The sequence below is a fragment of the Anopheles merus genome, chromosome 3R (assembly GCF_017562075.2).
Source record: "Anopheles merus strain MAF chromosome 3R, AmerM5.1, whole genome shotgun sequence".
Taxonomy (NCBI): domain Eukaryota; kingdom Metazoa; phylum Arthropoda; class Insecta; order Diptera; family Culicidae; genus Anopheles; species Anopheles merus.
The window spans coordinates 40,553,049-40,563,241 of NC_054084.1; the positions used below are offsets into that span (position 1 = coordinate 40,553,049).

Below are 10,193 nucleotides of genomic sequence, written 5' to 3' on the forward strand. Positions count from 1 at the left end.
CGGCCAGGCGTCGCAAGTGGTCAGTTCTGGTACGCGCGTATCAAAACTCCAACGAGCCGTTAGACCAACCGGCGCACGTTTTTTTCCAGAACCCTAAAGAAACATGCCAACCCTCTTTCTCGACTCGGTACGCCCGCTCCTTGAATCCGCTAAACGAGCATTTTATGCAAAAATCATGTGCATTTATATAACGATACAGTACGGCACACGGGGGAAAAACGGGTCGGAAAAGTGGCGAGAGTGGATGATGCTGTGCGAAGCGGAGAGTATTTACAAGAAAGGCGCACTCCGGGCGGTCCTTTCGGGCGTGCTCGTTGTCGCACTCGGTCGCGCAAACTATATAAAAGCACATGGCCGGCGGCAAGCATTTTCAGTCAGCAAAGTTCCGGCACGGCTCAAGCACGCAGCTGCTTAGCTTGTTTCCGTAAGAGGATTTCCCTTTAGATAGTGAACGATTTCGACTGATCCTGTGAGATTGTGAATTTGAAAAAAGGAACAAAACACACACACACCCGTTCTGTGGAAACTCACATGTGCTGGCGTGCTTTTTGTTAGTGATCGCACGAGGTAACCCATACGTTAGGTGAACAGTGTACCTGGTGCGTCGAACGTACTGTATCGTTTCGCTGAACCTGACAAATTGGAACCGCAAGTCTAAGCGCGTGAGTGAATTTTGCCGTGTAAGTAAAGTGATGGAAGAAAACGTGCTTTCGGTGCACATGGTTTTGGAGGGGTTTTGCAACGGGAGCGGGAGCTGAAAGCTGAACCAAAATGAACCATTCCCAGTACGCGTCTGCTTAAGACAATATCTGGTCGGGACTGGGATGGGGCGATTGTCTTGCAACAGGATATTAAATTGTGGCTATGAAATGTGATTCTGTGAACGCATTTTCGTGCGCTTATTTCCTCCTGCGTTTGCTTCAGACTGAGAACGTTTCAACGGCTATGTTTATCAATTTTAAAAGCTTTTTTTTTTCGTTGTGTCCCAAAACCCATCCAGGATTTGTAATTGATGTAGAAAACATTACCCCCGAAAACCCCGGTAACGATGTGTTCTCTAACACAAAAATCGCAACCCTTCGGGACAGGAGTCGGCACAGCTTTCCCTACACGTTAATGCAATTGAAAATGCGCAGCGGGAAGTGAGTGCACAGTTTTTCGCACTTTACCCATAACGCAGCATGAAAACGGCTTGTTCCAGTTTTCGCTGCGTCCCGTTTTGCCCCCTGCCCAGACAGGAGCGTGTCCAAGACAGATGCCCTTTTCCTCTTTCCCTTGGTTTCGGACAAACGTCTGAAGCCATATACAAGGGTAGAAGGTAGATGTGGAAGTATGGGGGAAGCTTCGGGATTTCGTAACACCACAATAGGAAAAGGATTTATCTTTAAAAGACGTGTTGGTCTTATCAAATCGTCCCACTCACAGTGCATCTGTCGAGCGGCTCGGTACGGAAGCCATGCAACACTCGGTCAAGGTTAAGGGGCTCGTAATCGTGGCAGTTTCGATTAATTAAAGCTGGGAGCATTCGGAAAAGTTAAAAGGGGGATGATGGTATCGTTGAAAGGACACTGATTACACTTGACAATGGTATAATTGCAGATCTTCAAAAGGCTTCAGCAGTGCACAGGATGACTCACAGAACTGCGGCCAAGCTGCTGCTGGCAGTTGTATCGCTCTTCTGCGTACTTCAGATGCTGGAATGCGGTGTAGTAGATAGAGTAAGTACAAACGATGATTTCATTAAAAAAAAAAACAGATTTTAATGCGAAAAACTTTCTAATCTTCCATGTAGCAACCTCGGGCCTACAAACAGTACAACACGGAACCACAGAAGAGACCGTTCTGCAACGCCTTTACCGGTTGTGGTAAGAAGCGATCGTCTGCCTCGAGTCCACCGACGGCCGCAGCCGCCGCTGCCGCCGCCGCCATGCTACAGCGACACCTGCAAACCATGGACCCAGGGCGGAAGGACCGTATGGGCAGTGATTTTGACCCGAACGAGGAATCGATAAGCAGCCTGCTCGATCTCAACACGGAACCGGCGGTCGAGGATCTGCTCCGACAGATCATGTCCGAGGCAAAGCTGTGGGAAGCGATCCAGGAAGCGAACCGGGAGATTTATCTGCAAAAATCGGGCATGAAGGACCAGCGCAATGATTTCCCGCTGACATTCAGCACGCAGTAAACTGCACATGGCTGATACCTTCAGTGCAACAACTAACTAAAAAGGCAACCAACAACTCTAAACTTCTCGGTGTATTAACACACATACACACATTTGCACCAGCGCACCACGGATGATCCACGTTTTACACACAATACTGTGGCTAGGGAAACGGATACACAGACTCCACGGTTGAACACACTGTTACTACTCCTACTAATGTGTAAGAATGCCAGGCTCTCGCGCACGGTTAATCAATACCCGGCCTCCCATAAGGACACGGGAACCACCCTATTTTTCTCTTATGATGTAGATCGTTACTAGTCTTAAGGAAAGCGAATCAAAAGGACGGAAACGCAACAAACAAACTCCTAAAACGGTGTGCCCTCATTCCATGAGAGCTCAGCGAGGTAATTTTTACGTTAAAGTTCTACAATGCAATAAAATACGCGAAAGTAAAGCTGAAGCTAATGCGATCCACTTGGTTACGAGCATTTGCAAGGGGATAGACTTTATTGGGGAAAAGGTGTGTGTGTGTGAGCTTAGCGGGACCAACAAACTGGCTAACAAATGAGGCAAACGTTAACCTACTTTCGAGTAACGGTGTGCACTTGTGCACTAGTATAACAATCAGCAATCAGCAACACTTAGAACTCTTCCACATATCCTTCCACGATAATGCCCGGTACTATTTCCTCGCTGATAAAGCCTCCGGTCAGGCTGTTCTGGTTCATGTCTTGCGGTGTGGTGGAGCGGCTACGTGACGGTCCCGCCTTCTGCTCGTTCATCATAATCGTGTCCTGCGAGAGGGAAAGCTTCCGCTGGTTGGGCGAGGCACTGTTGCTACGGTTGCCATTCTCCGCGCCCTGGCAGGATTTCGGCCGTTCGGTCGGTTTACTCTGGTACACCACATTGGCGGCGTCTCTGCGCTTGGCGTCCGCATTGGCAGTGGGATAGTAGCTGTTGCCGTTGGTGTTGTTGTTGTTGTTGTTTGCGTCGTCGTAATCGATGCTTGTTGTGGTCATCGAAAGCCCTTCCGAGTTGCGCTTCATCGAGGCACGGTTGTAGTTTGTCTTGCGCAACATACCCTGGAAGTTGAACGGGGGCTCATCGTCCGAGTTGTCATTCTAAAACAAAGTTAATCAGTGTTAGTGCTTTAGCAAGCATACTTTTACGGTCTTCCTACCTCGTCGGTGTTTTTCTTGCCAATCAGCTCCATTTCCTTGATCGGATTGATTTTGGTCGGTGTGATCGGTCGCACCTGCGGCTGAGGGGCAGGCCGCTTTTTAACGCCTTTCTGCGGAAACTCAGCCGCAATCGGTACTTCCGGCTCGGCCATAGGGGCCCGTGGTGCCTGTCGTTTTTTGTAAATGGCCGTCTTGCCTGTACCGACAGAGCCCGTCTCGTCGAAGCTGGTGGCACTGAACTTGTTGCGAATGTCGTCCACACTTTGCCGGGCATACGGGATGGGCGAATAGACCGAGGACATTGGAGCGGCCGATTGAATTGGTGACCGGGGACGGTTCACAGCGTACGGCTCCACCACATGGTGTGGTGAAAGGCTGCAAATATAAAACAACAAACATAAACATTATTCACACACGAAGCCTTCTTCTCATTGCAAACACATCGTACCGTTTGATCGGTAAGCTTGGATCCCGATGGAACGGTTCGTTGGCGAGTGAATGCTGCCCAACGTCACCGGGCCCATCCATCCGGTAGCCCTTCTGGGCGGATTTGGTAATCTCCGAGGACAGGTTTTTCCTGCGCCGCAGCGGGGCGTCCCAGTCTTCCGTGTCCGAATCGTTGCCGGTGTAGACGTAGGAGGCGGACGACGGATCACACATGTACGTCGTGTCGAAGAAGGGAATATCGTCGAATCGGAATCGCAACTTCCATACAGCTGGGCGCTGTGGGCCGAGCAGGGCCGGATTGCGCTGGTTCGGATCGATTTTGTCCAGCATAATGCAGTTGCTGCTGGTGGCGAATCCGGCAACGAGCCGCTGGTTGTAAATGTGAACCTACGAAGGAAAAAATGAAGTAATGCGTTACAGTACGTTACTTTGATTCGTTACGCCTGAAGCTATGCAATGCGCATCACAGGGGTTCAGGTAACGCTTACAGTGCGTGTCTTTTTTATTGTGTTATTTTTCCATGTTCCGGGCTTTTGATCAGAAATAATTAAAAATTTAGTGTAATAGAATGGTTTTGGGGTATAAGTGATAAACGTGAAATGATTTTCATAAAATATAGGATAGTAGAAAGCTTCATTGTGTTTCTTTTTAGAAATAAAAAAGGGAATTAAATTATATAAAATAAATAATATTTGAATAACATAAAGCTTGGTTTAAAACTAAATATTAGTAAACGAACCTGTTGCGATAGGTTCACCAGATCCTGATATCGTGCTGCACGATACTGCAGAAGCACCTGATACATGGACTTTTTTCTCCAGCGATAGACAAACGGCTTCATAAACTCGGCCGTCTCTGCATCCAGCTTGCCCGTGCGGTCGTTAATCAGCGGTCGATACTTCTTGCGAGCCATATGGCCACGATAGGCTGACTGAATTTTAAGTGCCGCTTCATCCTGACTATCCTGACTGACCATTTGTCGCTTTCGAACTGAAGCAATACAAATAATGTTATTATAAATTCCACAAATACCACAAAGAGAGTTTATTCCTAGCAAAACTCACTCGATTCACGATGGACCTGTTTTAGCTTGGTCGCAACGGTACGCTTCGCCAGGAAGGCACGCATCATCGCTTGAATTTTAACAATCTTCTTCACTTGCGTCTCGTACAGCCGCTGCAGATACTCCACGTTGTAGTACTTCAGAAACACCTTCGTCTTCCCGATCACCCAACCCTCGAGCTTCAAGCGCAGCAGCAACAGCCGACAATTATCGCGCGTCATCTCCACATTCTCGTCGAAATCGAATGCCAGAAACTGATACCGTCGCAAAAACTCCTGGAACGGAATTCGATGGGAGAAGCCCTTCTGCCGACCCCGGGCCGTATCCAGTACGGCCATGGCACGCAATTGCTGCCGCACCATTTCCGGTGCAAATCCCTTCGGTCTGTACTCAAGATCCGAGCGAATGCAGCGAACAAAGTGCGTACCGCCACTGTTCGGGCCGATCGAGAGTGTTTTGAACAGTTCCAGGCTGGTCGCCCGGAAAACCCCTGCAATCGTGCGCATCTTGTGCACCTGCGAGTACATACCCTTCGACAGGGTATTCATCTTTTTGGCCTTGTTTTTCTCCGCGACCAGTGCCGCTCCCCAGCGTTTCTTCTTGGTCGGTTTGTCCACCTGCAAGCCTAGCGCGTCCTCGGCCGCCATGGTAAGATTGCCGGTGCGAGACAGTTGATTGGAAAACATGATCTTGATGATGGGCTCACCAGATGCGCGTAACGTTTCCACCATTTCGGGTGGAATAAAGTCCCGGTTCTTGTCGGGCATATCGCGCGCATCGTACGTAATGCGGCCGGTGTAGTGCGCCACGGTAAACTCGTGCCCGCTGGCACGCTTGATGAACGGGCTTTTGTTCGTGTGGATTGAATCGATGATGTAATTCTGGCCGTGGCGTCCTCGGCTAGCGTCATCGATGAAGCTAAACACTCCCTTCGGTTTGGTGAGGATGTGGTCAACCGCCAGCTTGTTGTCGTAGTAGTGAAGGGGAGTTACAGGAACTTGTTCCTCTTCCTGTGCGTGAGAGGAAATCAAACCCGTTTAGGATCATGTTCATAGTACCTATCACTATTTATAATTACCATTTCGATCATTTCAAACACAAAGATGCGCTGGTTGTACAAGTACTGCATCTGTTCGTTGAGCGCATTCACAACCAACTGATCGATGTGGTTCCGGTGGAAGCACTCAAATCCAAAATGATCCGTAACTGTTACGGAATGTTTATCTCCACTGCAAATAAAAATTGGTTAATACTATCTCTCCTTGCTCTGCCAAACATCGAAACATCGAATTACTCACTAAATAGCTCTACCAAAGGCAAGCTTTTGATTGATGGTGTTCGTAATCCAATCGACCAGCCGGGAGTAGATGGTCGCCGCCAAAACATCTCGTGCATCGCGCGCCTCATCGGCCGTGTGACGTCGGCGTTCGGCCGATCCGCGCACTATCACGCAATAGTTCAGCAAAGCCCACTGGAACTTTTTCTCGTCCAGCTGCAGCAGCGTGGCGATCTTGCTGATCACCTCAAAGCTCTCCAGCTCAGTCATGCCGTCCGTTTCCTTGAAGCGCACTTCGCCCAGCAGCAGAATTGCGGCCAGCGTCCGGTAGATGGTTTCCAGAATGTCCTGCGATATTTCGAGCGCTAACAGTTGCTCCTCAAACTCTTTGAAGGCCCGCACATTGCCAGAAATATCATCTCGGCAGTACTTAAGCTTGTCCGAGCTCATGCCGTCGGATATACGCAGATAGCGATAGTTACGCCCCCCCTCGAGCGAAAAGTCCAGCAACCGTTCCTCGGCATCCATCGTGTCGTAAAAGTAGTAGAAGATGTGGAAATTCGATTGGTTCCTGCAATGCGAAATGCACGATTTACTATACGATCTTTTGAATTGTTGCTATAACTATGACCTACATGTTAGTTGACGAGATGCGAAGCTTTTCCAGCAGATACACCCAAAAGATAGCACCGGACAGTTTACCAGTCGAACCGAATGTAAGCTGCGCCTGTACGATACTTCGGGTGGAGTTCGGATTCAACGGTGTTCCGGCATTGGTAAGTGCGCTGAGAGCTTTGTATCCGTTTACGATACGCTCGTACACACCGGGATTACCCTCACCGAGCACACCGAGATGTTTCATAAGCAGCTTCAGGTTGGTCGTTTTTCCCGAGTAACTTTCACCGGCCAGTATAATGTGTTGTGGTTCCTCGTGGTGCAGCATGTCCTGGTAGGCGCTGTCCGCGATTGCAAAGACGTGTGGTGCATTATCCGAGCGAGATTTGAACATGTACTTGGAATGGAACTAAGTGAGAAAAAAGATGAAATGTTATTCAAGATGCCATTGAATTTTTGATCGTTTTTTAATCCTTTACTTACACCACGCACATACTCCGGAATAGTTTCGTTAGGATTCAGTGAGATCAACACATCGCCGACGAACGTGTATGTGTTACCGTTTTTATATCGCTGCGTGATCTCTTCCAGTATCGTTTCCTCGGACAGCTGCTCCAGTGCTGCCAGATCTTCGACGTGCAGCTTCTCCGGGCGTGCTTCGGCTGACTTTAGCAAGCCACGAACGACCGCCACTTCCTCCTTTTTCGGTAGCTGTGTGCTCTGCACCGATTCGGCCAACATTTTCAGCTCTTGACTCAGCTGAAAGTAGAATAGTTGAGCGCGTTATTCAATAGGGTAGAGTTCCCCCGCGTAGAGCACACCTACATGGTAGTCGTTCTCAGGCACTTGGGTCAGAAAAGGATGCTCGATAACTTCCATAATGAACGGCCGGTGGTCCGGATTCTTCTCGAGACATTCGGCAATGAAATCGTTATACTCCTGCGACCAGTTCGATTGACGGTAAAGCGTTGGTGGAGGATTGCGCACGATCTGGAACATGGCACGGGTGGCGTGCATGTCCGCGAACGGTGGCTTACCATCGCCCAGCTCAATCGCCGTAATGCCCAAAGCCCACACGTCCGACCGATTATCGTAGACATCTTTGTCTGTGGAGTTGGGAGATATCTTTCCATTGGCTTTGTATCTTATATACAGTCATATCCTAGCGAATTCTTACCACTCTTGGAGCTAGTGACAACTTCCGGAGCCATCCAGCAGGGTGATCCGATGCAGGTGCCTCGCTTTCCCAGCGTGGACTTCGTATCGCGTGCCAGTCCATAATCGCACAGCTTGACCTCGCCGTCCTTCGTGAGCAGTATGTTGCTACCACGCACATCCCGATGAACGATATGGTGTTCGTGCAGGTACACCAGCGCTCGCGAGACTTCACGCAGAATGTACGCAAGCTGCAGCTCACTAGCGCGCCGATTGTTAACAAACAGTTTTCGGACGACATCCACTGCCGGACCGTAGTCGCAGTACTGTAACGAGGGGTTTCTCACTCATGAGTGTGATGTTACGACCTAAATGTATCGTTCACATCGTACTCACCTCCAGCACGAACCAAATCTCGTCGCACTCCCCAGCCGGACACTTCTTCCGATAGATGCCGTAGAAGTCGATCAGGTTCGCATGCTTGGAGTGGTCGCGCAAAATGCGAAACTCCTCCTGGATGGCGGTTTTGGTTTCACCTTCAAACTTTTGCACCTTTATCGCCACATTCTTGTTGCCGGCCTGCGTATCAATAGCCCGGTACACCTTTGCACACACACCGCTGCCGATTAGCTCGCCGAGCTTGTACCGGTTGCCCGGATCGGGAAGCGTTTCGATCTTAAGATTAGCCATGAACGTTGTCGGTTTAGGTTTAGATGGTAGAGCTTTGTTTTAGCTATTATTTGGATCTATTTGTTCATGAGATGTTGTGGAACTATTCAAAATAAAAATAAAGGATGTTAAGTCACAATTGAATCACTCCTATCAATGCGCTTAGAATGCTATAAAAACACATGGCCTACTTTTTACTTAAACATGATTTCCCATCGTTTTCATTCTTCACACAAACACATTCCTACTTTTCTGCTGAAGATCATCTTGATCGATCGATCGATCTACGGCGATAAAACTTGGGTGACAAAAACCACGAAGATCTACAATCAAGATTGATTGAGGAGCAGGAATTCCACTCATTTTCATTGCCTTTGCAATGGTTTGAGTGAGTTATTTTCCCCTTACGCCCCTTTGATTCCCCAGCCGAGCTGTACTATTTGCCGTACCACTACGTTTGTGGTTTTACATTCCGATCGACGCTAACCGATCGACGCACTGATGATGGAGGTCGTAATAGTTAACGCAGGAATGTGTCAAGGTCTTAATGGGAGCGCTTTGAAGAATCCTTCAACAAACTAACTGCTGCAAAAAATGAATCAACCTCATTTTACTCGCTGCTGGTTGTAAATAATTGAATGCTCATCGGGGTGCTAAATTAACTAGAAATACTCGAATAGATGAGCACATTCCACTTTAATTAACTTTATAAAGAAAGAGAAAGCGTTTTTTATAACTCTTCCATGGATGAGCTACGGGCAACTGGTTAATTGGTGGTACGAAATGTAGTTAAAATTTCAATGCGGAAACAACTGGCATGCGGAATGAAGGCAAACCACAGTTACGTAAACCAGCAGTTTAGAAACCAACACAAGAAACCTTGCACAGCCTGTGTGGGCTTTCACTGGGACGTCGTATTGTTGCACTAATCCTGTTAGGCAAGCACTTGAAACACTTCCGGCGCCAGTAAAGTCGCCTAATTCACTTAACATGATTGAACATTTTGAGCATTTATTCACATGTAGGCAAGTTTTTCAACTAACAGTAAGGATACACTATACACTATACAACAGAATTGAATTAATAAACATTGGTTTACCAGTGAATATAATAACCAATATCTTCGTTGATAACACTTCCCCAAACTCCCGTTTCTTTTATAGTATCGTCTTGTTTTCTCACTTGGCACTAGAAACTACCAATTGTAAAAACACTTTCGCTTTTAATGTTCCAACCAATTCTGCAGCTATTATGAGACACAGCGAAACAATGAGGTTTGCTTCTTCTCGACAACTTGACAACGACACTGGTGGCCTGCGGTTGCTCCTGCTCAGCTCGACTGCTTGCCGCGAATTCTAACCATCTACTAACTGTTGGCCACCGTCAATGGTCACCGGGAAAGCGATCCCCGGGATGTTACGTCGTCCCCCGGGAAGCCTCAAAAGTGAGCTCCAACTGTTTCACTAATTCAATTGTACGCCTCCCTGTTACACCCATACATAGGCTAGTCCTGGGTTTCACGGTTACGCCAACGGTAAATGATAGTTCCAGCTGGAACACAACCGAATTCTAAACTCCTTCCGTCTGAGCCACGGTTCCGATACCGATTGCTTGTAC

At 48.1% G+C, this 10,193-nt stretch overlaps 2 protein-coding genes across 4 annotated transcripts; one reads left to right on the forward strand and one right to left on the reverse strand.

Annotated features, from left to right (window-relative positions):
* The first annotated feature begins 352 nt into the window (after positions 1-352).
* LOC121596401 (cardioactive peptide) lies at positions 353-2,630 on the forward strand. 2 transcript variants are annotated; one of them, XM_041921307.1, is made up of 3 exons: positions 353-662; positions 1,600-1,718; positions 1,793-2,630. In XM_041921307.1, exons 2-3 carry the CDS (start codon positions 1,629-1,631, stop codon positions 2,183-2,185), a joined length of 483 nt encoding a protein of 160 aa, XP_041777241.1. In that variant the 5' UTR covers positions 353-662; positions 1,600-1,628; the 3' UTR covers positions 2,186-2,630. The 2 variants fall into 2 exon arrangements, with proteins under 2 accessions (XP_041777241.1, XP_041777240.1); XM_041921306.1 differs by having other exon boundaries at positions 357-680.
* LOC121596400 (neither inactivation nor afterpotential protein C) lies at positions 2,621-9,934 on the reverse strand. 2 transcript variants are annotated; one of them, XM_041921304.1, is made up of 13 exons: positions 9,676-9,934; positions 8,304-8,679; positions 7,930-8,233; positions 7,578-7,858; positions 7,236-7,511; positions 6,773-7,161; positions 6,160-6,708; positions 5,940-6,090; positions 4,863-5,871; positions 4,538-4,788; positions 3,800-4,185; positions 3,351-3,726; positions 2,621-3,291 (listed from the first exon to the last, which is right to left on the reverse strand). In XM_041921304.1, exons 2-13 carry the CDS (start codon positions 8,595-8,597, stop codon positions 2,812-2,814), a joined length of 4,746 nt encoding a protein of 1,581 aa, XP_041777238.1. In that variant the 5' UTR covers positions 8,598-8,679; positions 9,676-9,934; the 3' UTR covers positions 2,621-2,811. The 2 variants fall into 2 exon arrangements, with proteins under 2 accessions (XP_041777238.1, XP_041777239.1); XM_041921305.1 differs by lacking the exon at positions 9,676-9,934 and adding an exon at positions 8,768-9,602.
* Between the last annotated feature and the right edge of the window lie 259 nt (positions 9,935-10,193).